At 52.6% G+C, this 27,657-nt stretch overlaps 1 protein-coding gene across 2 annotated transcripts in view; it reads left to right on the forward strand.

The window, feature by feature from the left end:
* The window catches only part of Nectin1 (nectin cell adhesion molecule 1), a 101,444-nt gene that overhangs the window by 36,960 nt on the left and 36,827 nt on the right, over nt 1-27,657 (forward strand). The window contains exons 2-6 of one of the 2 annotated variants that reach the window (XM_074066538.1): nt 10,156-10,506; nt 11,091-11,393; nt 11,713-11,830; nt 13,411-13,562; nt 23,103-27,209. In XM_074066538.1, the coding sequence (XP_073922639.1) occupies nt 10,156-10,506; nt 11,091-11,393; nt 11,713-11,830; nt 13,411-13,562; nt 23,103-23,653 (1,475 nt within the window). In that variant the 3' untranslated portion in view covers nt 23,654-27,209. Of the gene's footprint in view, nt 1-10,155; nt 10,507-11,090; nt 11,394-11,712; nt 11,831-13,410; nt 13,563-23,102; nt 27,210-27,657 lie in introns of those variants that run through there. The other variant, XM_074066539.1, reaches the window with a different exon arrangement.

Here is a 27,657-nt window from a genome sequence, read left to right on the forward strand (position 1 = left end):
GAAATGATAGCAGTTTACCCGCTGAAGGAAGGTGCCTCCTGACCTCATTTCTGCTCTGAGAAACACAGCACAGTGCCTCCAGGACTCGGAGCTCCCACAGTATTCCCTCTGGGTGCCTCCCTATCTGCATCTGGGCCCATTGCCTCCCTTCCCTGTGCTGTCACATCCTTTAGGGACATGCAGGCCACTCCACAACCCATGTTCTCACAGAGACCGCCCCCTGGCCTCACCATGGATGGTCTCCTCCAGACACTGCTCTGCACCTCTCCTTGCAGAGTCTAGGAGCAATTCTCCAGACAGGAAGGCCTGCGCCCCTGTGTTGGCCCAGCTCTGAGCCCTGCATCCCAGAACAAATGAGGACAGTTCCCCTCCAGAGTGTACTGCAGCTGTGTTCCCCACTCCCTTTGCATCCTGCCATGCCCTGCATATCCAGCATGAACTCCACCACCCTGCCTGAGCTCAACATCCCTTCCTTTAAGCCAGTGGTCTTAACTGGAGATGATTTTGCACCTTAGGGGACATGTGACAGTATCTGGAGATATTTTTGGCTGTCACAAATAGAGGTGGTGCTCCTGATATCTACAATGCTCAGGGGTCCACAGTACTCTGAGAAGGTGGCCTTAGCACAGCAAAGATTCACTCAGAGTCGCTCAGTAGGTTGTAAGTCTGGGTTGAATCCTAGGCAGGTCCTCCCCAACACTGTAATAGCAAGACCTTTATGTAGCTCTTAGAGTGAGCATTCCCAGTACCCATATGACTGCCTCTCTTTCCCCCACAGCTGCCTGTAGCTGGACAGAGGTATCCACAGAATTGGGCACTGCAGTGGTCCTACTGGGCCTTCCTGGTATAAAGCAGATCCTGAGAGCCCTGGTCTTCCAAACAGGTGTTGAACACGGGTTGGACCCCTGAGGGCTGACACAATGTCCTTGTTAATACTGAGCTTTTCAAAGGCTCCCCTGGGAAAGCTTGAGGAACTCTCCCTCTGCTTTCTTTGCAGCCCCCATCCTGGCCCACCCCCACACTAGCCTTCCAAAGAAGCTGCTGCCTACACTTCCTCAAATTGTGTCAGTATTAATGCAGGTTGCAGAGGGAAATCCAACCTTGCATGTGAGCTGTGTGTCCGTGGTGCTCACCGAAGCTGTGGTGAAGAGCGTTAGCATCAGCTGGGGGATGCTGTGCCCTCCAGAATCTCAGCCTTAGAGCCAGGGACTTCCAGGACTGTGAGGCTGAGAAAGACCAGGAGAGAAGCAACTGTGCTATGGAGGGTAGGTGTTGGAGCTGGGGAACATACAGACACAAACAGGACTCAGATCTTGGGAGCAGGGCCTCAGGGATGCAACTTGCTTGGGTGAGAAAAATATTTTTCACCTTATGGTCTGGCATGAGGAAGGAAGGGAGACTGGATGCTGGAACTGGGACAGAGGAGAGAGGAAAGGAATCAAGAAGTAGCAACTGGGAAGCAAGCAGGATATGGAGGTGGAAGACAAGCAAAAGATCATGCCAATCTATACCCTGTTGGGGTGCAGCTTCCTGCTTTCAGTCAAGGAAGGAGAAAATTCAGACCCTGACCTTCATTCCTTCTGTGCAGATGCGAGGCTTGACCTTCCCTCTCTGACTGACCTTTGGCTAATGCAGTTTCCAGGAAGATGCCATCAGACCTGAAAAATAGCCAATCCTGGCCCAAGACCCCAACTGGCTGACAGCTTTCACCAACCACTTGGGGCACCCTTTTGATTCCTGTTTGTCAGACACTGGGTTGAAATGCTATGACAGACTCATGTCTAAGTAGTGAGCCTCAACAGCTAACTCACAATGAGGGCTAGAGGGGGATGCAGGAAGGATGAAAGTCACAAGTGTACATTTTTAGCAGAAGGAATATTAGAACAAGGAACTGATAATATTGTTCAGTGTGGCAGGAAAGAGAGAAAGTAGGAGGAAGAGGTGGATAGAAGCTAGAGATGCCGAAGATGAGGTCCAGAGCCCAGAAGGGCCATGGACTTGGTCTTCAGGACTGCAGGAAGCCACAGGAGGATTTGAAGAGGAAGTTTACACTTTAGAGAGGTCACTCGCTGCTGAGAGAGAAGGGTTTGGGGAGTTGTAGAAGGGGGATTGTAGACTTAGCATTATCCGACAGTACACTAGTGAGTGATGCCCTGGGGCACACAGGTGGGAGGCATGGGAGAAGGAGGGAGGCAGAGGACATCGGGTGCTAAGCTTCCAAGGGAAGGGGGTTGAGTGCAGGGTCCCAGCCCAGGAGTGTTAAGAAAATGAGAAAGTAAGTGAGAGACTGCTGGAGGTGAGAAAGTGGAGGGGTTTGGATTTGGAGCAGTGGGGATAGGGAACAACAACAAAAGCAATTAAAAGGTTGTCTGGACTGACTTGAGTGGTAGACCACCTGCCTAGCAAATGTGAGGCCCTGAGTTCCACAAAAAACAAACAAACAAACAAAAAACCCAGTACCACAAAAAAAAAAAAAAAGGAAATATCAGCTGGCTATGGTGATTGCTTGGCTATAGAAGAACTTCATGTACCTCATCTTTGCCATGGTGCAACTTGGGTTTAACCTAGGAAAACTTTCTGGAGGACTGGCTGGCATACAAAGGCAGATGGCCATTCTGTCCACAGGTTCCCAAAGGTGAATTCAGGACAGGGGCAGAACTACCATAGAGAGGGAGCTGGACAGGTCAGGCCCAAAGGAGAGCCCTCCAGAGCCCTTGAATAGAAAAGGATACTGGCTAAACAAAAAACAGACCAAAGCCAGACAAAAACATGACTAAGTAGTAGGGACTAGCACCTGCCTTTCCCATTTTCCAGTGGATGCTCTTCCTCTCCCAACCTGCTCAAAGGAAAAGTGGCAGGATGGTACAGGGTGGGAAGTACAGAAGAGACCAAGAAATGGGGCCGGCAGAGCCAGAAGGGAGGATCTGTGTTCCTGGGCCTGCCTACCAAGGGCCCTGGGGGAGGGGGGGGGCAGTAGCAGGAAACAGGCCTGCAGAAAAGCAGTCCAGGTATCCTCAGCCACTTGCTCCTTGGTAGGAAAAGGCAAAGCCCAACTCCCTGATTCATCTCTGTCCCCCAACCTGTCCTACCAGGTTTCAGAGAGAGAGATGGGACTTGCCAGAGCACCCCCATGGCAGCCGCCTCTCTGGGGCTTCCGTACTGCCTGGAGAGCAGAGCCAGCCTGGCTTGTCAAGAAGATCCTGGGCTCTGGCTCCTTCTCAGGGCTTTTCCCAGGCTGCCGCGCCCCCTCCTCTCCCACGCACTGAGCTCCCCCGCCCAAGGCGCCAGGCGCCAGTCCCATAGCCCATCATTAACCCCCTCCATGTGGGGAGTTGGGGGAGCATCAACCAACAGGAAAACATGGGCAGTTTCTGTGACCCCAGAGGAGGGCGGAGGCGTCTGGGTTTGGACAGTAGCAATTAGCCCCTGACTGTGGGATCATGGGATGTTATCGCCACTGCTAGAGAATGGAGTACTAGTGGGCTCAGAGGCTCCAGGTATCCTGGAGCCATCTCAGTAGGACTGTTCCCCAAGAAAGAATCGCCCAGGGCTCTTCACCTTCCAGCTGAGGTCTCTGCTCTGCAGGAAGCAGAGAGCCAAGATGCTGGCTAACAGCATTGCAGGACTAGGGCCCCACTGGAGTCTAGTTCACATCCCACACCTTCTTGCTGTGCCCACCCCAGGAGGCAAACTGGGTCAGCTGCTGCTTCTGTCTGCTCACTGAGCCCTCCAAGTCGGGTCACCCTGGCCCTGTCCTACGTGCAGAAGGGTCTGGAGGCAGGCGATGCAACCTGGGACTTGGTTGCTCCTGAGTTAATGGGAAACCGTGCCTGGGGCATAGATACAAGATAGGACAAGTTCAAAGGGCTTTGCAGAGAGTCCTGTCCTTGTGGGTTACTGCTGACAGAAGGATCCAGTGCAAGTGACACTGATTGGCAAAACCTTCTGAGAGGCGACCCAGAAAGAGGTTCCTTCCTGATCTCACCTCTTCCTTCCTAGCTTCTCCCAGGTGGATCTGGCCTGGGCTTCACAAAGCAAGTTGCTGGCTAGCCCTGGGAGTTGACATCAGGGAAGAGGCTGCACTAGGAGGAGGGTCCTATAACCTTAAGTCACCATGCTGACTCAGCAGGGTTTCGGGAGCCCTTCCCCCTCCCTGTGAGTGAGTCACTCCCACTTGCACTTAGCTGTTTCTCACCGGAAGTCCTGTCCTTTCTGCTACTTCCTGGAGGGGGGGCAGGGAATATCCCTGGAAAATCCTAGAGATGGGTCCCAAAGGATGTTGGTTTCCCAGAGGCTCTTGCTGGGGAGCCCAGCACCCCATAAGTATTCACAGATATTGCCACCTCTTTAAGCCAGACCTGCCACTTCTGCACACCCAACTCGGGGCACCCAACTCCAGGCAAGTCTCTGGGGAGGGCTGGCGCAACCAGGTCAGGATAAGGTAGTCCATACCAGAAAGCAGAATCTCTTCACTGAACCCAGGTACCCCTATTCACCCACCCACCCACCTACCTGTGCCCGTTCCCAACTGCCTAAATAGGACAAGGGGGGTCTGAGGTCTAACAGGGCAGGAAGAGAAACTGCTCAAAGCAAGTACAAGGGGAACAGAGTGTGCCACACCTGCCGCGTGGGAACCTGCGCCACCCGCCTGCAGATTAGCTCCATGGCAGGCAGGGCAGGGCCTTGGAGAGCAGGTTTGTCTGCCATAACTGAGGAGCCTTTGTGTTTTGTTGCTGAGCTCGGGCTTTTGCAGGTTTGTGACGTTGGGGGGGTGGGGGGGGCAGCCCGACGCCTGCCTTGCTGGCTCAGCACTTCTGGGAAGCCAGGTCATCCAAACTACCCAGCCCAAGGACTTCTGGGGAAACTGAGGCACCTAAGCCCAAGTCCCAGGGACCTGTCTGTATCCTGGACCTCGGGCACAGAGGGTGGTCAGATATAATAAAGGCAGTGCTTAAGATCAGGAACACAGATTCATTCTTTTGATATCCCTGAGATACAAGAACCCCTCTGCTGTGGGCACAAGTCCCATGGGTGTATCCACCCTTCACTCTCCTCCTCTCTCTCCCCACTCTGCACATAGCAGCTCCTGCAGGTGCTCTCACCTGGGCTCCCCAAAGTCCCTGTTTCTGACACCTAGTCACTGGACCCTGGTGCTGCGCCTCCAGTATTGTGACTGGTGTTTGTGTCATTCTCACAAGGGGTGCTGGAGGTCCTGAGGGTACATTCTGGAGAGACACCACCCAGAACAAGGCCCCTGGGGAGGTAGATTGGGCCAGAGTTTGTTTTGGGGGTAGAATGGGAAAACACTTGAGTTGGGGGGTTGTTATTCTAATCCCAGGGCAAGTGATCCAGCACTTCTGGACTTGTTAAGTGATGGATTGCCTGGTCTACTGAGCACCAATGTGCTACTGTGTTAGTGGTCCTAGTTCCCACTGCCTGCTGGGGGAGAGGGAGGGTGCTTTTTGTGAGCAGCCCCTACTGCTTGGGCAACAGAGGGTTAGCAGATATCCCCCGAGCCCTGAACCCACCAGCATTAAGCACGATATGTTCAATGCAACCCAAAGCTGAGCCTGCTTGCTCCTCCCTGTCCCATAGGGACTTGCCATCTGTTGGGACACAGGACACAGACTCCACACATGTACCGGAAACAGAAAATAATGGGGTACAGATTCAGGTTATATGCCTTTGGGTTATGGTTGAAGTATGAACCGAGGAGGAAGGGATGAGAGCCACAAGGTCTTCCTTGGAGCACCCAGGACAGTGCCCTGTATGGAGTAGGTGCTCAGCAGACATTTGAATGAAGTTCGGGGAGACCTATTGCTTCATAAGTGATGGTGGTGATGGTGATGACATTTATTGAGCACTTAATTTGTGCCAAGTGCTGTGTGTACTCCATTTAATTCTTACAACAGTTTTATTAGCTCTGAGAATCTCCATTTTGCAAATGTGCACCCTCAGTGAAAACTGAGCCACAGAGTCACTGGGCCAGGGTCAGACATCTGAGGGGTGCAGAGGCAGACCACAAACCCTGGTGACTCTTCCCAGTTCCGCCTGAAGGGGGAGACCAGAACAGCCCTTCAGAGGGTGGGAGCCACCTGTCTCAGTCTCCAGATTGACAGTTTGGGGGTCCTGGGACAGGCGAGGAGGGGGCTGTGTCATCTCTACAGCTCCCTGTCCCCCTGCCTCCCCCTGAGCAGGCATCCCTCAACCATGGCCCCTTCTCCCAGGCCTTCCAGGAAAGGCTCAGGATTCCTACCCCACCCAGCCCCTCCTCTCCCTTTTTAGGATTGAGCCCTTCCCCCACTCAAGGAGCCTCCCAATAGTTTCAGTCTAAAAGCTAGGGACACTGACCCCCATGCCGCATGCTTGGACCAAGCCAGGCAGCCTCTTGTAGAATCTGGGGTTCCAGCTCCCTCAGCCTAGAGTGAAGAAAGGAAGGGGAGGTGGGGGCTGTACAGGGAATTTCTAACCTTGCCAATCCTCCAGCCCCTCCCAGCTCCAGAACTCTTTCCCCATCCTCAAAACTTGAAAAGCCCTTCATGCCGACCCCTGGGCCACCTCCCAGGCTCTGCTAACAGCCAGCATGGCAAGAGCAAAAGTGGGCATCTTAGAGGTCCTCCCTGCCCCACCCTGCCCACTGTTGGGACAGAAAGGGCCAGGGGCTCCCAATGTGTGCACAGTAAGGGGACACTGGGAGGAGTGTTCCTCACTGCCCCACCATATGGCTGCTTCTGGTACAGCCCCAATGGAGGGAAGCGTGACCTCCACACCAGCATAGACCCATGGGTAAGGAGGCCCTGCTGCCAAGGTGCCTAGGTCCCTCACAGTGCTCTTCCCATCCCACAGAAGGTGCCATCTGTGACCTCCCCTCCTGGTACTAGTCTGCCCTGATGGGTGAGGTCACTGCCTCGCTGGAGGCAGTGGGTGAATGTCAGCCTGTGTGACAGGGCCTGTCCCCTGCCAGCCCTCACATCAGCAGGGGGGTGAAGGAAGATGGTGTGGCAGGGGTTTGGTGGACCATGTTCTGCTGCAGGCCCACCATGCCTGGCACCAATCCCAAGATAACACTCAGTGCTCACACCCCTTCCCCCAACTCTTACCTGTGTCTCAAGCCTCCCAACTGGCTTTTCCAGTTCCTGGCTTTGTATGGTGCAAGTTCCCCAATTAGGCCCACATTATCTCAGCCACTGGGCAGCCTCCAGCAGGTCTGGGGAGTGGAGCCTGGGGGAGGGGCAGGGAGCACCCACCATCCTACTGGGGAGGATCGAGGGCTTAGCTGCTTACCACCCAGCCAGTCAGCAAGAGTGCTGGACCATCTGACCCACTGACCTTGCTATGGGACTGCTTCTGGGGTGGGGCATGGGCTGGGCTGCTGTCAGACAGTTAGAGCCAGAACTGAGCATTGAGACTGGGAGCTCTGCCGGCTCCTTTGCAGAAGAGGGAAAAGGATGCAGAAAGGGGAAGTGACTGTCCAAAGTCTCATCATGGCCAGCCAAAGGCAGAGGCAAATAGGAGTCCAGCCCCCTGACTGTGGGAGGCACTTCTTCCCTAGTACTGCCTCCAGCCCACACTGCCACTACCTGAGAGGTGTCAGATGGGTCCCAGGCACCCACAGAATGGCCAAGGAACCAGCTGGAGAGGTGGTCCTTAAAGGACTGTGTGGCTATGAGTAGGCAAAATTCACAGATCAGGGCAAAGTCCTGGCTTGAGGGCCAAAGATACATTTCTTCAGCAAGCATTTCTTTTCTTTTTTGAGATAGGGTCTGTCTATGTAGCCCAGGCTTACCTGGAATTAGAAATTCTGCCTCAGCGTCCAGAGTACTGGGATTATGGGTGTGCACTACCACTCCCAGTTTACCAAGCATTTCTGAAGTGCCTGCTGTGTGCTAAACACCTGGGATACCACAGACACCTGTGCCCTCTGGAGGGGAGGAAAAGAGAGCAACGTACCTCACTGACCACAGGCTTTGGCTCCCTTAGAGGGGCCCACACTGCTCCTGATCTCCATCACACAGAGGAAGCAGGCGGAAGTCCCAACTTCCCACTCTTGGACCCCAGACTCCATTGGGGGCCACACCCCTGCCTCTGGGTCAGGATAGGGCCTGGCATTATTGATATTACTGATGGCACTCAATAAATTGATTAAGTGAGAGAAATGCAAGGATGCAAAGTATAAAAATGTGTGGCAATGACGCAGCTTGTTGAGGACTGGACAGCTCAGGGATGAGCACAGGTTGGAGAAAGCTGGAGGGCAGAGCCTAGGGCCGGGGATGGCTGCTCTAGGCTAGAGGAGCCAAGCCAAGTTCAGGGGTAAAGAGACTCAAACAGAAGACATTCCAGATGGTATAGAGCAATCATGGGGAGACTGGAGGGAGTTTATTCATTCATTCCACACCACCAGTTGCTCCCTCCTTCTTACAAAGCTTTACTCTCTTGGCTTCCATTGCAATTCATCCAGCAACAACTATTTTCTAGCACTAGAGAGAAGGAAACATAGAAGCCTGCCATGTATGCTAGATGCTGGGCTGATCACTGGGGACAGAGGGGTGGGAAAGACATAGACCCTGCCCTGGAGGAGTTCGCAGGCCGGTGGAGAAGTTAGGTATATAAGCAATATTCCAAGGCAGAAAGAGCTATAATAGACGTGGCCAGTTACCTCTGACTGAGCAGACAGGGACGCTTCAGCAGGTTCTCCATGGGTGGAGAACGGGAGGGGTCCTTTCTGTTGAGGGAACTGATGAGCAGGAGTCTAAAAGTGTTGTCTGGACAGGCTCTGTGCTTCCTGGGAGCCAGGCTGATGTGACCCAAGTGCTGATGACAGATCCTGGCCTATGTCATTCAGCAAATAGTCCTCAGCTAAGTGGAAGGAGGGAGAGAAGAAAACCCAGAAATGTGCCTTGTTCTAAGGATAGCCCCGCCTGATGTGGTTGGAGAGCCCAACCTCTGGAGAGATGTGAACAAAATCAACCAGCGAGGATGTCAAAAGCCAAGTTAAAGCTTTGAGACATGAATATACAGGCTGGCTCTCCGACCTTGGGCACTGGCCACCTAAGAGGGGCTGAGCCAGTACATCCCAGGGAACTGGACCCTGCCATGAAGGAGAAGATTACACAGTGATCATAAGGTCAGCCACTGTGGGCCCTCACACTCTCCCACAGCTTCCTGCTTCCAGACGTTACTTTCTCACCCATTGTGCCATTTGGTTCTCCTAGCAACCCCGTGAGGTGGAGAGACCTGGATTATCCTCCCCATTTGCCAAATGATGAAGACTCATGGCTCATGGGCTGGAAAGCCCCAAGAAGGGCATTTGACCCTTATCAAAAAATTAGGGTGTGTCAGATGTGATGGTACACACCATATCTGATCCTAGCACTCAGGAGGCTGAGGCAGGAGGATCAAAAGTTCAAGGCCAGCTGATGAAGTAATGCAAGTGGTAGAGCACCTGCCTGGTAAGCGTGAGGCCCTGAGTTCAAACCCTACTGCCGCCAAAAAAAAAAATTATCAGGACGCCAGTAGCTCATGCCTGTAATCCTAGCCACCAAGGAGACAGAGATCAGGAGGATCACAGTTTGAAGCTAGCCCCAGGCAAATAGTTCTGGAGACCCTATCTCAAAAAAAATCCATCATAATAAAAAGGGCTGATAGAGTGGCTTAAGCAGTAAGAGCACCTGCCTAGCAAGTGGGAGGCCCTGAGTTCAAACCCCAGTGCCGCAAAAAAAAAAGTTCAAGGTCAGCCTGGGCTACATAGCAAGATTGTATCTCAAAAAGAAGTGAGGGTGTGGATGTATATTTACTAACATGGAGAGATATTGATAATATGTCACTAAGCGAAAAGGCAGCTTGTAGAGACTTCTGTATGGTATGATTCTGACTTTGTTCTGAACCATAGATGGTTATGTAGATAATAGAGAAAAGGCAAAGAGATGGATCCTACAAGATTATCGGTGATCTTACCAAACAGTAGGATCATGAGATGGTATCATTTTCTTAGAATTTTTCAGTACTGCCCAGAGTATTTTTATAACAAGTAATTAATATTTTTATAAGAAGAATTTAAAAATTAATGACTGCTATAAAAGATGAAACCTGAGCACAGAGGGGTGTAGAGGAGAATAGTGTCTGATAATGAGCAATTCCTGTTGTCCCCTCTGCCAGGAACCTACACGCAGGTGGTACAGGTGAATGACTCCATGTATGGCTTCATTGGCACAGACGTGGTACTGCACTGTAGCTTTGCCAACCCATTGCCCAGTGTGAAGATCACCCAGGTCACATGGCAGAAGGCCACCAATGGCTCCAAGCAGAATGTGGCCATCTACAACCCAGCCATGGGTGTCTCCGTGCTGGCTCCCTACCGGGAGCGAGTAGAGTTCCTCAGGCCTTCCTTCATCGATGGCACCATCCGTCTCTCCCGCCTGGAACTGGAGGATGAGGGTGTCTACATCTGCGAGTTTGCTACCTTCCCTACTGGCAATCGTGAGAGCCAACTCAATCTCACTGTGATGGGTAAGCTAGCCTGGACTCTTCCCTTCCTGCCTGGGACCAAGGGGCTTCGCCATCCCCAGCATGGGGCTCAATGACTCCACCATCCTGCTTGGATAGATATGCTCCCATGGCTCCAGGCAGGGCGCTTCCAGTCCCATCTAGCCAGGCTGCTCACAGTTCACTAGGAATTGGGGCAGGAGACTTATCTCTAGACAGAGTAGAGGATCAGATAAGGTAAGGGATAGGTAGCTCAGTGGTAGAGCACTTGCTCTGTCAAGATGTTGGGTTCAATCCCCACCACCACACTATTCTCAAAAGAGAGTAGAGAATCAGTATTGAGATTGGAACCCCCACCATGGAACACTCTGCGGGTAGCAAGGCAGCAGGCAGAAGCATCAATCACCATGGTAAGGTAAGGAGCCACTTGGCCTGAGCAAGCCAAGACTTCAAGAAGGCAGAATCTTGACAGATAGCACAGCAGGGAACACACGTATTCGCTCCTGGAGCTTTGGGGAAGCGCAGCTGAGAGGTGGGAGGCCTAGTGGATGCCTCCTTAGCTTTCACAGACAATAGGGCTGATCCCCTGCTACTCTGGTTCCCCACAGCCAAACCTACCAACTGGATAGAAGGTACCCAGGCAGTGCTTCGAGCCAGGAAGGGGCAGGACGACAAGGTCCTGGTGGCCACCTGCACCTCAGCCAATGGGAAACCTCCTAGTGTGGTGTCCTGGGAAACACGGCTAAAGGGTGAGGCGGAGTACCAGGAGATCCGGAATCCAAATGGCACAGTGACGGTCATCAGCCGTTACCGCCTGGTACCCAGCCGGGAAGCCCACCGGCAGTCCCTTGCCTGCATCGTCAACTATCATATGGACCGCTTCAAGGAGAGCCTCACGCTGAACGTGCAGTGTGAGCCAGGGCCGGGAACTGGGTGGCCCCTTCCTACCCTACTCGCCACACTCCTCCTGTTTTTTGCTTTTCAACCTCTTCTCTGTCCTCCTCCCTTTCCCTTCCCAGGATGCTGGGTTTCCCCATCTCCTCCCTCTGCCCTTCTGCCTCTCCCCCTTCCCATTCTCCTTGCTGTTTCTGCTCTGAGGTTCTGTGTCACCATCTTCCTCTCCCTTTTTCCATGTCACTGTTCCTTCCATCCCTTCCCCACCTGGCACTCCTTTGCCCTAAATCCTGTTCTGCTGACCTCGCTCTCCGAACATCATCCCTTGCCCTACAGATGAGCCTGAGGTGACCATTGAGGGGTTTGATGGCAACTGGTACCTGCAACGGATGGATGTGAAGCTTACATGCAAAGCTGATGCTAACCCTCCGGCCACGGAGTACCACTGGACTACGTAAGTGCTCAAAATGTACCTTGTTGGATCACAGGGGACCCAGGAGCCTTAAGCAGGGAGGCAGTTAGGGTCTGGGCTCAGGTTGTTTGATGAGAAGGGGGAAGGGGGCTTTAACACACACACACACACACACACACACACACACACACCCCTCTATGCTTGAATGCCAGGGTCAGTGGGACAATCTGTCCTGCCAGTGGGAGTTCCTGTCACTATCTGCTTCTTTTCCTTTCACTAATAAAGAACTTTGTCATTTTCCTTTGGTGATTCAGCCTGAGTCACTCCCACCCCAGCCCCCAGTATTTATTTTTATCGAGGTGTCCCCAGGGAAGCTGGCATTCTGGAACATCCCAAACCTTTCTTTGTTCCTATTCCTTCTCAACAGCACTCCCAAACTCTGGGAGTGGAGGTAGCAGTGAGCCCAGAACACCTGTGCTCATGGAATGCCTATCCTGTGCCCCAACATCCCATTCCTGGCTTCACGGTCTGGGACCTAGCCCTTGGAAGGTTCTGTCTCTCCTGTTTGAATGGCCTGGCTCCTCCAAAAGAGAGCTAGAAGTAGCTCACAGAGACAGGTGTGGGGGAAGCCAAGGAAGTTGATGCAACAGCCAGAGTGAGTCTACAGCTTTTTTCGTGAAGTATGCCCCACCTGATATCCTCCACTTCTGGGAACAAAGCATGCTTCTAAACGTGCAAGCGGGCAGAGCCTGCTTGCCGACTCAGCTCTGTACACTCAGGTTAACTGAGTAATAGCTTTGTAGCATTGGAGATCTGGATAAGGAAGAAGTTCCCCCGTCTTCTACCAACCCTCAGGACGCTCCCTACGTGAAAAGATCCTGTGTTGTGCCCAGCAAGAACACAAGATAGTGAGATGGAGCACAGCAATTCCTAAAAATACAGGTGCCCAGGCCCTTACCGCTGCAGTTGCACTTAAGGTGTTCTGGGGTCAGGATCCAGCATCTCTGTTGTTAACCAGTACCTAAGAGACCAAGGTTACCAACAGCCAGATACCATGACTAGTAGAAAGAGCATTCCACCAGAAGTCTACAGACCTGCCTAGAACAGTGGCTCACGCCTATAATCCTAGCGACTCAGGAGGCAGAGATCAAGAGGATCACAGTTTGAAGCAAGCCCAGGCAAATAGTTCACAAGACCCTATCTCGAAAATACCCAACCCAAAAATGACTGGTGGAGTGACTCAAGTGGTAGAGCACCTGCCTAGCAAGCGTGAGGCAGTACTGCCAAACAAAACAAAACAAAACGAAAGACTTGACTAGAGCTCCCATTCTGCCACTTCCTATCTGTGTTCCCTTGGCCTTAATCCTCCAATTTCATCTGTTAAGTGGGACTGGTACCCACCTGCCCTGCATACATTTCAGTGGACGATCAAATATATTGAATAATATCTCTGCCAAATGCAAGAGAATATTACTGTTTGTATTCTTCCTCCTTCTAAGACAGACCCTGTCACAGGTACTCAGCAAAAGGACTGGGTGGCTGGGAGCCAAATGGATGACCCAGAGGTAGTTTCTTGGGGTTGAAGAGTCATAATCCTATACTGTATCTCCCAATGCCCGCAGGCTGAATGGCTCTCTCCCCAAAGGCGTGGAAGCCCAGAACAGAACCCTCTTCTTCAGGGGACCTATCAATTACAGCCTGGCAGGGACTTACATCTGTGAGGCCACCAACCCCATTGGCACCCGCTCGGGCCAGGTGGAGGTCAATATCACAGGTAGGAAGCAGGGTCTTCCCCAGCCTCTCGCTACCCTCAGGTTCCTCCACTACCTGCATCCCTCACCTTTGGATTGTGTTATTCTGGGAAGTTTCTGTCTCCTTTTCCTGCCCTTCTGGTTCTCCCTGAAGCTCTGGCCATTGGTTTTTCTTTTCTCTGCTTTATTTAAGGGTGTATGGGACAGTCAAGGTGACTCCCAACCTGAGAGGGGCAAAAGGGAGGAGGAAGTGCTAGGTGCCAGGATGCTGTTTATGGGGATAGAGCCTGCCCAGGGATCTGCCAGCAGAAGGTGCACACCATGGCGTGCTGGCTGGGAGGGGCAGGTCTGTACATGGATCTCGTCTCTTCCAACCTCCGCACCTGCAGTTGAAGAAATTTGTAGGGCTGTTGGGTAAGGCTTGCCTTAAGCTGGGAGGCAGAAGCAAAGACACAGCCTAAAGCCACAGTGTTTGTATGTCCTGTCCTGCAACTGGACAGGATTGCTGTTTCCCCTGATCTTCCTCTCTGTCAACGTGGACGAGGTGAGTCAGTCACCTTCCCTCTCAGCAAAGAGAATGCAAGCACCAGTATATTCGGCGGGGAGACTTCACATGGAATGTGACCCTGAACAGGCCTCATCTGTAAAATGGGGACAGTGTGGCCTGCCTTGAAGGAAAGGCTTCCGTCAGAATGGTACATAATATAGGTCATGTAGCCTAGCACAGATCAGTCTTTCCATAAACAGCCAGGGCTCTGTGGTTATCATTGTCATTAATAGAAGCATCAAAACAAGACAGAGTAAATTGCTATCAAACTTCACGAGAGGGACTGTCATTGACCTGAGCTAGTTGCAGGGTGAGAAAGTGACAAAAGAACCTCCTAGAACAGGAAGTGACTTCCTGTTGCTGCCAGGTGGACAGAAAGGAACATGTGCAGAAGGTGACCTCAGGCTTCCAGGAAACTGGATGATAGTTACTGGGTTCCAGGCACAGAGCTTGGGCAAGCCCTGAGGAGTCACTGGTTCTAAGCCCTTGTCTCAGGAGTTTGTGGCCTTGGTTATGGGTATTCAAGCCACTGCAGTAGAAAATGTAGCTGAAGCTATCTACCCGGGGCACACCAACCTGTCCTCAGGACAGTCACTTGCTGTTTTCTTCAGCTCCCTTTCCCCTGCTCTGAGACTGTTTACAGAAGTGAAAGTATCAGGGTTATGGCCTGGGGAAAGCTTACGTGATCCCTCAGGCTAGGGCCTGTAGGCTCCCACAGGTGGGCAAGCAGAGGGGAAGGGCAGAGTCACATACTTATGCCTTCTGGAGCAGGTTTGAGCCATCTTGAGCTCTGACCCTGGGACTGAGGGGTGGACAAGGAAGTATGGGGCTGCCTTCCATGAGGAGTAGTCATCAGATTGTAACGAACACCCAGAGGCAGTGTAACGAGGGACAGCACAGACCTGGCCTAAGTATGTTTATGGATGAGCTTTTTGACTTTGTGACCTTGAGCAAGTTCTCCACCTCTCTGAGTCTCAGTTTCCTACTCTGTAATGTGGAAATAATACTTCTCAGGTGTGGCGATGCCTTCCGCTAATGGTGGACTGCCAACGCCACCACCATCTCCCCCTCCAATACCAGGCTCTCTGGGGAAACTGCTGATTGGGAAATAAGGAGGAAACCAAGAGCCCAACAGCACCGTCCTTCTACTGACCCTACTCTGCACCATGAGAGGACTGGTAGAGGCCCTGCTAGGATTCATAGTGTGCCAGCCCAGAGGCAGGGTGGACAGAAGAGTCACACACTCCCTTCTTCCAAGGTCCAGGGGGAAAGGTGATGGCTGAGAGTGCAGGGCCACTCCCCAGGGCTCAGAGCTGAAAGCAGGGAGGAGAGGAACTCAGTGTGGGACAGGAGGCTGTTGTCCAATACCTGCTGGGGGATCTGAGGTCAAGCTGAGGCATGTGCTGTTCTGCCTGCATTGGTCATTGTGCTAGTGGTGTAGGCTGGAGGGCGGATGGGCCAGGGCTACCCAAAGCTCCAGCTGGAAGAGGGCCACACCAGGACTCTGCTGTTGGAAGCCTCATTAGGCAGGAGCTGGGGAAGTGTGACGTTCACTGAATCACTGACAGGTCCTCTCCATACAGTGCCTCTGGGCCCCCTCTGAAGGACTCCTTGAGGTGGCCTGGACCTCGTCAGGGCTGTTTAATCTTGTACTCTTGGGCAGTTTCTGAGAAGCAGTTGACCTCACCATCCTTCATCCTGCATGAGGATTCTCTAGGGGACCCGCCCCCATGGGGTACAGCTAGGCTCTATGCTCCAAGCCCCATAGGTCTGAAGGCAATGCATGAGTGAGAAGGATAAGTGGAAATTTAATTTTTCATTCTGGAAATCCATTTGGGTAATAGCTTTGCCCTGGGCACATCTGGAGAGAGGAATGAGAGCATCTGGGGAAGGGCAAGAGCAGTGAGCCTCACAGGCTGCACAGAGACCCATGCAGACACAGGAACAGGCCTGCAAAGGGGTGGGAGTGGTGGCAATGGAGGTCTGGGTGCCCAGGCAGGGGGAGCACTTGGAAGACAAGTGGCTTTAGCGATAGTCAGGGATGGAAGGAGCAGGACTTCAGGGAGCCTCAGGAGGGCTCACAGGGAAACAGCGTGGCCAGGCTCATAGCTTAGACTGAGTGTTTGGGGCACCAGTGGGTGACACCTAGTGGGAAACAACATACCCAGGTCATGGCCTGGGGATGAGAAAACTGGGGTGGCAAACCCAAATAGAATTTGTGTGTGCATTTCCATAGCACCTGGGGCCTCAGGGAAACCCAATTCTGGGGCCCTTACGCTAAGGAATGATTTCGGAGCCTTGGCCCAGTGATCACACACCAGTGGAGCCCTCTTCTTTCTTCCTCAAGGGCTGATGCCAAGGGTGGGGTCAGGTACAGGGTATGGCCTTGACCAGACTAAAGACACCAGATGGTGCAATATCATCCTTAGGGGCGTTAGGGGGAGAATGGCCAGGCTTCTCTTCTACTCCCAAGAGCAGGGTAAGGAGGCTACTAGGGTACAGAGTATTTGTCCCAGCTCTCATCTCCAGTGTGTGGTAACAGGGTCTGCCCGACAGGTCAGAAATTCTTCAGACCAAGGATGGTGCAACTTCAAGGCAAGTGTCTGTCTACAAGAGTGTATGCCCAGGTTGAGTGTGGTTATGTGCTTCTGTGAGTGTGTAAATGTGAGCCAGTTAAGCAGGCAAGCCACTGTCTTCATGTTGAGTGTGCAAATAGGAGCTGTGGCTATTCTGAGGGAAAATGCGCCTGTCTCCGGCCCAGCAAATGGCAGCGTGTCTGCGAGTCTGAGGATTCGGCTCCATCCGAGCCTCCTCCAGCTTGCTGAGGCCCTCCCTGATGGTCAGACACAATGCACAGCTGCTGCAGCTGCGGGAGGATAACAGGGCTTCTCAGAATGTGACCCCAAGGCCTTCCCACTCTCCCTGAGGCCAGCTGCACTGCATGCTGGGAAGTGTAGTTCTCACAGCTTCCCAGGCGGATTTGATGCTGAAGCATTTCCTGCCTGAGGAAGTATCAGACATTAGCTGTGGAAGCAAGCCCAGATGTTCTCTTTGACCCCAAATTTCCTTCATGTCTCAGATCCAGACTGTAAATCCTAATCCTTGGCCCACCTCAGATTCATCCAAGACCCATACACACACATCAGGCTACCCTCCTGAGTGAGGGAACCAGGACCCCAGAGGAATACAAAGCCCCACTGCCCTGCAGTCCCAGTGAGACCAGTCTGAAATCCCAGAGGGGAGGCTGTAACCCTTTAGAAACAGGATCAAGCTGCCCCCTTTATAAGAGGATGTAAGGGAGGCTGGCTGGGCCCTCGCCAGCAAGCACAAATGACCCCACTGCCCAGCTCTTCTCTCTCCTCCCAGCTGCGGCCCTTGTGGCTCCACTGCTGGCACAGAGACAGGAGCTACTAGCTGAATGTGACAGCTGGAGGGACGGAGGGGGAGGGGAAGATGCTCCATTCCACAACACACAGCTATTCTCCCTGCACACAAATTAGGTCCCCACACCTATTCCTTTCTTCTCCCTCCTCACTTGGTACCTTTCCCCCTGAAGTCTGCAATACTGGAAGGTCAGTTTTAGCCATCCCTCTGCCTCTACACAGGTCTGACCCTAAAGTAGCCAAACTAACAAGAGCTCCCTTGGGTCCCAAAAGATCCCCAGAGAAGGGTAAACCTCCATAGGACTTAGGGAAAAGAAGTTAAGCAGAAGACCAGGAGAGGGAAGAAACCAAGCATAATCTGGCTGCCAGGCTACCACCCTGATCTCCTGTCCCCCACACCAGTGAAACAAAGTCTCACTGCATACCACGCCTGGTTTGTCCGAGTGTCTCATGAACACTTGTTCTCCCTAGAGCAAGGCTCAGCTCTAAAACATAGCCTTGCCCTGAGAGAGTATTCTTTCATTCAGTAGAGAATTCTTCAACTCCTGCCATGTGCAGGCAATCTAGACACTTGGGATACATCAATGAGCAAAACAGACTAAGTCCCCATCCTGTGAAGCTTATATAGTAATTTTGACAGTGAAATGAAAAAAAGGAGAAAGGAAAAGGGAGGTGTCACAAGTACTGGGGTTGGGGGCTGTAGTTCCAAATAGGGTAGTTAGGAAGGGCCTCAATGAGAAAGTGATGCTTGAGCCTAACCTTGAAAGCTTGAACCTTGATGCTTAACAACAGGGTCCTTGGGGAGGAGCCCTCCAGGGTACAAAGCAGGCAGGATGAATGTGCGTGAAGTGAATCAAGCCTGCAGGAAAGCAAAAACAGATGGTGTCAAGAGTTGGGAGTGAATCCTGGCACTGGAGGCTCACACCCGTAATCCTAGTTACTCAGGAGGCAGAGATCAGGAGGATCATGGTTCAAAGTCAGCCCTGGGCAAATAATTCAAAGACCCTATCTCGAAAAAGCACATTACAAAAAAAGGGCTGGCAGAGTTGCTTAAGCAGTAAGAGCACCTGCCTAACAAGCATGAGGCCTTAAGTTCAAACCCCAGTGCCACCAAAAAAAGAAAATATCAAGGCACATGTCACCAGTGAGAGCCTTCTAGGCTCTGCAATTTGGGACTTTAGGTAGAGAACCAATGTTACATGCATACTTTAATAACATTGCTCTAGCTACTGTGTTGAGAGTAGTCAACAGAGAGGATGGAATCAGGAAAATAGTTAGGTGGCTATTGCTATAAATAATCCAGCTAAGACATGGTGGTGACTTGGACTAGGGTGATGGGATGGTAAGAAGTGGTCAAGTTCTAGATTTATTTCAAATTATATTTTAAAAACTAGTTCAGGACACCAACCATTCTCATGAAACACATAATACAGTGAATCATTCTGTGATTAGTGTGGTCAAAAAGTACAACCTAGTCAAGTAAAATGTAGGTGTGCTTTATTTTTCATTGGGGCTCTGCATAAAAGTAGCGAGAGTTGAACTTACAACTGCAGCACACTGCAGATTAGAGGAAAGGGCTTCCACTTCTTCAGCCCCTTCTCAACCTTTAAGTTATTTCAAAACTGACAATAATTTGTGGTCAATGCAATGGGATTAGCAGTTATTTAAACCAGCATGAGCAATGCCAACCATTAGTACATAGCAATCTGTAGAGAAAAAGTTATGTGTGAGCTGGAAAAGAAAAGGCCACAGGAGGAAGGGACTGAAGAACATCAGTAGCCAGGAGGGTGTGGGGAAAGGTGTTCCTGGCAGGGTGCTGGGCACAAGCCAGGGCTTGCAGTAAGGTAAGGAATCTACTTGGATGGCAACAGCAGTGTTGTTAGTCAGCTTTCTGTTACTGTAACAAAATACTCAAGATAACCAATTTAAAAAGAGAAAGATTTAGGAGGCTCTAGTGGCTCACACCTGCAACCCTGTCTATTCAGGAGGCAAAGATCAGGAGAATCTCAATTCAAAGCCAGTCCAGGCAAATAGTTTATGAGACCCTATCTCAAAAATATCCAACACACACACACACACAAAATGGCTAGCAGAGTGGCTCAAGTGGTAGAATGCCTGCCTAGCAAGTATGAGGCCCTGAGTTCAAACCCCAGTACCATCCAAAAAAAAAAAAAGAGAGAGAAATTTGCTTTGACCTACAATTTCAGAGTTCTCAGTCCATGGTCAATTGGCCCACTGCTTTGGGGCCTGTGATGAAGCAGCAGATCATGGGAGGAGTATGTGGTAGAGGAAAGCAGCTCACCTTGTGAAAGCCATAACAAAAAACAGATAGGAAGAGGCCAGGCTCCCAAATTCCCTTCAATGACTGGATTTCCTCTCAGTAGGCTCCACCTCTAGGTTCCACACCTCCTAACATCACCATGAGCTTAAAGACCAAGTCTTCAACACATGAGACTTTAGGGGACACTTATCCAAATCATAGCAGATGGTAAGATAGGTGGGCTGGTCAAACCCAATACGAAATTGCACAATGCAAGCTTTGAAGGCCAGAATACTCAGTCAACAGGCAATGGGAGAGTCACTTCTGGTCTTTGAGAAAGAAGTAGTCATGTCTGTACAGTGGAAATTAATCTGGTGACTACGGACAGAGCAACTAAAGGGGACAGAGACCAAGTGAAGGTGAGAGATCCAGTAAAACCTGTCATGGAACAATGAGATTATCAACAGGAAGAGTCAAAGGGATTTGGTGGCAGATTTTCACCCAAGAGATGAGGAAAGAAAAGTCAAAGATGAAAGAGATTCTAAGATAGAAGAGTGGACAAATGGTGGTGGCAGTAGATGACCCAGGGGAGTTGTGTTGAATGGCAAGGTTTGGAGGGAAGATGGGGAACCATGTTGAAACAGATGGGTTTGGGGTTCTAAATTGGGATGTATTAGAAGGCAGTTTCTCAAATGTATAATCCTAAATATTAATTCTCTGAGCTGTCCTGTGGGCAGGATTGGGGAAGTGGAAGGGCTCTGGTGCTTTGTCTAAACCAACATTTCCCGGAGGATTTGACAACAGGATTTCTGATGACCCTTCAACCAGTAGTTTGAGGTTCCATGGGCCATAGTTTGGGAATTTCTGTACAAGAGGCTTTTGGAGATAGATAAAGTTCTGAAGTTGGATATAAGAGTTGTGTCTGAAATGTTTTAGAGAGCCAGAAGGATAAAGGTAACTCATGAAATTGAGACCAGGTTTGTCACTAGGAAAGACAACAGAGATAAAGTGTTGAAGGTTCAAGGGCAGAGCCTCCTAAGAGACACCTGGGGCAGCAATGTGCTAGAAACAGAGCACTCAAAGAGGAAAGCCAAGGACCCAGGAATCCTCATCCTGGCAGGCAAGGGACAAGTTTGAGAAACAGCAGGTGGGTCCCTCCATCTGGATGTCTTGATTATTCTCTTGGACACTCCAAGCCTGTGCCATCCTTCAAGGCCAGGCAAGTCCAGCCTCCTCCAGGAAGCCTTTTCTAAGTCTGTGCCACAGTGTTCTTGTTCCGCTGCACTCCTGAGCACTTTACTGCCAGTTTCCTTAATATCTGCTTGCTGCTCTGACTCCAAGCACGCCATTTGGTTCCTTAGTGAGGCTGAGTTTCTTGTAGCCTGTGACTAGCACGATATATGCTCAAGATGTGTTTGCTGACTGAATTAGTGAGTGAAGAGATGAAGGCAGGGAAGAAGTTCAGATCTGGTGAGAACTGAAGAGGGAGCAGGTGGACAAGACTCCTTCTGGCTGACCCTGGGACACCCTGTGTGGATTTGACAGCTCTCACAGGGAGCAGGTGCAGGGCCTTTCTAAGGGCAGTGAACAGATGGAACCTGGTGAGCCAGGAGGAGCTTGAGGTTCCAGGTGACTATTCTAGAGATAGGCAGTAAATATTTATGGGACAACTTCTCAATGACCTGACTGGGGATACAGTGGTGACAAGAGAGGCTCCTAGTCCTCAAGGTTTATGTTTCTCTTCACCAGCTCCAGGCATCTGGGTGGCTGCAGCTCAGCCACATGACCTTGGGCAAATGGCCTCCCCCTTCGTTGGGCCCCCGTGTTTTCCTCAGCACTTCCAGCCTGAGCCACAGGAAGGCTTTTCCTCCTTCCAAAATCTCCACCCCGCCGCCCACATGTTCACACTGGGCCCTGCTCCACCCAGGAAGAGGGGATGGGTTCATGGGAGGAGTATGATCCTGATGGAATGAGTGATGCTGAATCAGGGAGTGAGCTGGCAGCAGCAGACTCCCAGGGGCTGCAACGTGGGCCCAGATGGATCCTGTACCTTGGCCGAAAGAGAAGAGGGAGAGTAACCAGGGACAGCACTCCAGGCTGGCCCTGGGCACACAGCTGGCTCCTCCTGACCAAGGCCAGCCATGGTCTCTGATGCCACCCTGTGGTGGTGCTGGGAACCACCTTCCTGAGCCTTGGCCTGGGACCTCTTGGCCTCCTCTGCCTGGCCTGGTCTGGCCTGGCTTCACCCATCCATCCTCCTAGGCCCTGTAAGGAAAGAGAAAGGGCAGTGTGGCCCAGAGCAGAACAATACTGCAGCCTGTCTCTGCTGGCACAAAAGCCTGGCCTTCTCTTCCCAACCACACTCTCCAATTCTGTTTCTGCTCAGTCCTCAGCATACACATATCTGTACACATACTCTTCATGCCAGCACAGGCATGTGGTTCCAGGCACGTGCTCACTCTTGTGTAGTTTTCATCTTTGCTGCATACACACACGTGTCACAACTCCCCCTTTCTGCCCAGCCCTACTCTGTGCCTGCCACCTGCTATGCTGGGTGTCTCATGCCTATAACCCAGGCTGGCAATACCACAATGCCTCCACCTTGCCCTGCAGGGCAAAGACCACAGCCAAGAGCCACAACTCTAGTTTCTGGCACCTTGGCAGCTGATTGGCCAAGATTTAGCATCTGCTGGGCCAAACTTTGGAACTCATTTTCCCTGTGCCCTGGGGGCAAGATGAAATTAGTCATGGATCACCTAGTCTGCCCTTTGGCTCTGGATCTTGGTAGCTAAGACCATAGCATTGGGGCAGTGGCCTCTAGGTGTCAGGCAAAGTGGCTTTGGTGACATTTGCAGAGGCTTTTCATGCAAGAGAAGCAACACTGCATCATGGCCAAGCAGACCTTGGGCAAGCCATCTAACCCGGTCCCTATGCCTTATCCCCTGGTATGTCCAATGGAAATGAATAGCATATGTACCTGGGAGGGTTGTGACAATGAGTGAGCCTAATGGGTACTTGTGGAGGGAGGTGTGGCTAGTTGTCTCTGCCAGTGAATGGGGCAGAGCTGGACAGCCACCACCTCCAAGGACTGTCAGGATGGCAGGACCTGGTGCTGTGGATACTGTTTTCTGCCTTTCTCCTCTTGCCTGTCTCGTTCTGTCTCCCCACGCTGCCACAGGGTTGGGCTTCAGGAGGGTGAAATACTGAAGGGTCTCTGGAGCAGGAGTTGCTCAAGCCTAGGGTGTGAATATCCCGTCCCAGGCTTTGGGCCCACTTCCTGGCCTTTCCCTCCCCTGCCTCCCTACTCCCCATCCTGCTGACTCCCGAAGAGCAGACGCTGACACTGTCCCCTCCATCTCTTTTCCTCACCCAGAATTCCCCTACACCCCGTCTCCTTCCGAGCATGGGCGGCGCGCCGGGCCGGTGCCCACGGCCATCATTGGGGGCGTGGCGGGGAGCGTCCTGCTGGTGCTGATTGTGGTCGGCGGGATCGTGGTAGCCCTGCGCCGGCGCCGGCACACCTTCAAGGGTGACTACAGCACCAAGAAGCACGTGTATGGCAATGGCTACAGCAAGGCGGGCATCCCCCAGCACCACCCGCCCATGGCACAGAACCTGCAATACCCGGATGACTCGGACGATGAGAAGAAGGCCGGCCCGCTGGGCGGGAGCAGCTACGAGGAGGAAGAAGAGGAGGAGGGTGGTGGTGGAGGGGGCGAGCGCAAGATGGGCGGCCCCCACCCCAAGTATGATGAGGACGCCAAGCGGCCCTACTTCACCGTGGATGAGGCCGAGGCCCGGCAGGACGGCTATGGGGACCGGACTCTGGGCTACCAGTATGACCCTGAGCAGCTGGACTTGGCTGAGAACATGGTTTCTCAGAACGACGGGTCTTTCATTTCCAAGAAGGAGTGGTACGTGTAGCCCCCTTCCGGAGCCTCTGTCTGTGCCCACTTCTTCCCCGCACCCACCCGCACGTCCCTTGCCCGCCCCTACTGCCCACCCCCCTGTGAGCGCGACAGAGACTTGCCCAGCTGCCCAAAGCCAACCCAAATTCCTGGGGAGCCAGGGGAGCCCAGGGCAGAACCGACTTGGCTTTGCTTTGATTTCTTCCCTTTCCCAGCCCTTCCCCATGGTGTTGTGTTCGACTGTGGCTTTGGTGTTGCTGTATCTTTTCCTTTAACCACCCGCCTGCTGCCTTCGGTGTAGGGAGCCCTGTTCTTGTCTTGTGTACCTGGGCATCCCTCCAGGGTTTGGGGAGCCAGCCCTCCCCAGCCCCCCAACACTGGAATTTATTTGTGTTCTCTTCATTGGGTTGGAGGACTAAAGGGACTCCAAGAGGATCCCCCACTTCCCAGATGCTGCTCCTCTTCCCAGAGAGAAAGAATTCCACACCCCACCATAAGGTGACACATCCAGGGGTCTGGAGCTCTGGTCTGGATATCCAGTGCACCCAAGAAGTTGGGGGGGCAGCGGGGAGGAGACTTCTCCCAAGCGCCCCGGGGAGTCTTGTTTGTTAAGTGAATCTAGTTGAGGACCCTACCCGGGACCTTGGGCAGTGTGTTTTCCTGGTGAGGGTGGTCTTTTTTTTTTTTTTCTCATTGGCCTACAGAGCCAAGTTGACCCAGTTCTGGTGTGTCCCTCCCTTTTACCCCCAATCTGGTCACATAGTGGGGGACTCCAGGTGGATTCTGCCCAGACTTCCCGTATGCCTCTGTTAACACACGCATACATGCACACACCACTCGGTCTACCCTAAATTCCCCTCAGGGCTCACATGCCCTGCCCAGGCTGGACACTGCCCAAGGCCCACCCCTCTCTGCTCCATCTCGTCACCTTCCCCGCTGAGGATGGGAGCAGCCTATAGAAGTTTCCAGAGGCAGCTAGGCTGAGCCTCCCAGCTGCTGCCACTCTAGAATTTCAGGATGGTCCCAACCTCTCCTTACAGTTTGGAAGTTTCTCAGATTTCTCCCTTATCTACAAAGGGCCTGCAACACTTGATTCTCTTGGAAAGTCAGGACTGGGGTCCCAGAAGGGAACTACTTCTGAGAATTGGAGGAGAAAAAGTATTCATGTGGAGAAGGAAGCCCTGTGAGAGAAGCTCTGCAAACACAGTCTGGTAGACTGAGAACAGTTCACACCTCACAACTGCAGGCCAGTGTAGATGTCACAGGCCTTACAAACAGCACAGGGCAGGAGACAAGGCAGGGGGTAACCAGGGAACCTGCTGCTCATCCACTCTCTGTTCCTTGCTCAGCTTCCCCTGGTGCCCATTCTGGGGGCAGGGAGGGGGGGTGCCCATGGAGAGGCCCTCCTCTGAGTGCAGATTCCCTCCTCAAATGGAACTGTGGGTTCCTCTCAGCCATCCAGGCCTGGACCTTCCCATGGAGGAAGGCCCCTCCCAACTCTCTCTGTCCCCCAGCTCAAAGTGCCTCGGTTCCTCCATCTGCCCCCCAGGTCCCCTGCACTCTGGATGGGTATGCCCACGCCCTGAGATGGAGAGGCGAGCTCTGAGGGTTCTCAGCTAATAGCCCAGGCTGTCATGCTCTGTGGGATGGCAAGTGTTGAGGGGAGGAAGACAGACCACTCTGTGCCCCACGGGCACTGACTGACCCTGCCATAGGCTTCCTAAGGGAGCCCCAGCCCCCACCCTACTCCCCTCCCTGGTGCTGCTATTGAACCCCCAGCCGGAAACTCCATCTCTGCCCTAGCAACCCTGGGCAGCCCTCACTGCCCTAGCCCCAGCCCAAGCCGCCCAGTAGCCACGTAGCAGAAGTCTGAAGCCATGCCAGCCCTGGGGCGGCTCTCCCCTCTTAGCACTGGGGGCACTGGATTGGGGTGGAATTGGAGGAGAAAATTCTAGAGTCTTTAACCACAGGGAAGAGAGAGGCGAAGAAGCTGGGCTGCTTCTCCCAGCAGTATTAGTGTCCCCAGAGCAGGGGACCTTTCCCATGTCACAGCACTGCCCCCTTCCTCCTCATGCTACTCTGGCCCCTATGCTTGGTCCCCTTTCCCCCAAGCAGGAGGCAAACCCAGGGACCTGCCTGATAGAGGTCCCTGACCCATGGACTTGTCCTCCTGTGTCTCCCCTACCCTTCACTGTTACCTGCGTTCCAATGGACTGAGGAGGCTCTGGGCCCGGCCAAAGCACTGAGTTCCCCCTAAGACACCTCCACACCTTTCCCCCAAGCAAAGCACAAATTATGGGGTCCTTGCAGCATGCCCACTGGGCAGCTACTACTCTGGGATAAGAGTGGGCATGAGGAAGGGGTCAGCACTTGGGTCTAGGGAGATGGGATTTTCTGTGCCCTGTGTTCCAGGGACAGTGCATTGCAGCTGGCCCACAGACAGCCAGCTGGCAGAGAAAGGTCCAGCCCAGCAGAGATGAGGACATTTTACTTCTCCTTCATGCCCCCAGCATGAGCTGAGCTTCTGCCTTGCTGGAAATAAAATAAACTTGGTGTTCACTGTGCCAAGGCCTTCCAGGTTGTCATCCCGCCTCTCATTGCCCTCCTTGTCCTTGCTCCTCCCCCACTACCCCTGTACCCATTTCCCTACAGATTTTGGTATTGTTCTAATGTGCAAAAACCCTCTGAGTCCCCTTTTGCCAGAAGGATCTGAAAAGCAGCAGCACAGAGTCAGTGAACACAAGCCCAGCACACACACACACATAGTGGGCACACACCTCACGCAGACTCAAGCACAGGTGTGCGTATGTGCACACATGCATGCACACACACACATGGCCAGGTGGACGCTCTGCACAGATGTGGCAGAAGAATGGTCATATCTTGCTGGGAGCCCTTAAGGGGAAGCAATGATTTCCTTGTGCTCAGGCCCAAGAAGAATGGACAGGGGCCCTGGCCCCGGGCATGCGCCCTCTCTGCCAGCTGCCCCCCATGGCCCCAGACACTGGTGCAATAACTTTTCTGCCATCCTCAAGGCAGAAGAATGGGGACTCATACGAGGTGAATGTGGGTAAGAGCCCCAGAAGGCATTGGTGTTTCCTCTTCTGGGGGAGGGGGAGCTCCCAGGCCTCAGGGTCAAGTTGGAGACCCCCCAAGCCTCCTAGTGAGGGCAGGTGACTAAAACTGCCCTGGGCCAGATGTGCCCAGGAGGCGAGGGCTCCAGGCCTCCCTGCTGCTGCTGCTGCTGCTGCTGCTGCTGCTGCTCTTCTGACCCCTGCTGTGAGGACTGGGCTTGTTGGCCGGGAAGATTGGTTTTCCTTTTTTGTACAAATGGAAACAAAATCCAGGAGAAGCTGCCACCCTCACCTCCGAGTGTGATTCGCTTCCTTTGCTTCAGTTTCTTCGTCACAGTTTTCGTCTTTGGTCCTGGGGACAGCCCAGCAGATTCTCCTGGTTCTGACAACAGGGGGTGTTTGCCTCACCCCCTTTTACTTGTATAAAAAAAAAATGATGGGTTGAAAATGTACTGAGGAAAAAAATGTACTTTTTATAAATAAAGTGTTTAAAACAAACCCATTTGTCTCGTGTCACTGTGTTGGGGGTGAGGATGGGGAAAAACTGGAGGGGAGGCACAGGAAAAGAAGGAGAGAAGGAAGGAAGACCCCATGGCTTCCCAGAGCTCATGGTCCTGTGACTGGTACCCCAGCAGCCATCTTGCAGGAGTCCGGTAATTTGAATACCCACAGACTGCCATGGAGCAACGTCCCACACAAGTGGCAAGGTGGTGGGCTTTGGTGGCAGCATGGCACAGAAAGGGGGCTGCTGTCTGCAGTCACAGGAGGGGCCCTTCAAGAAACAAGCCTGGAGCTGGAGGCATGGCTCAGGTGATAGAATACCTGCCTAGCAGGTATTCAAACCCGAGTACTGAGGGGTACAGCCAGAGGGAGGCCCCCAAGGACTGGAACCACAAGCTTCAGAGGAGCTCTGCTTGCTGCCCCTCCCCAGGTCCCCTTAGGCGAC

This window comes from Castor canadensis, chromosome 2 (assembly GCF_047511655.1).
Source record: "Castor canadensis chromosome 2, mCasCan1.hap1v2, whole genome shotgun sequence".
In the NCBI taxonomy this organism is placed as follows: domain Eukaryota; kingdom Metazoa; phylum Chordata; class Mammalia; order Rodentia; family Castoridae; genus Castor; species Castor canadensis.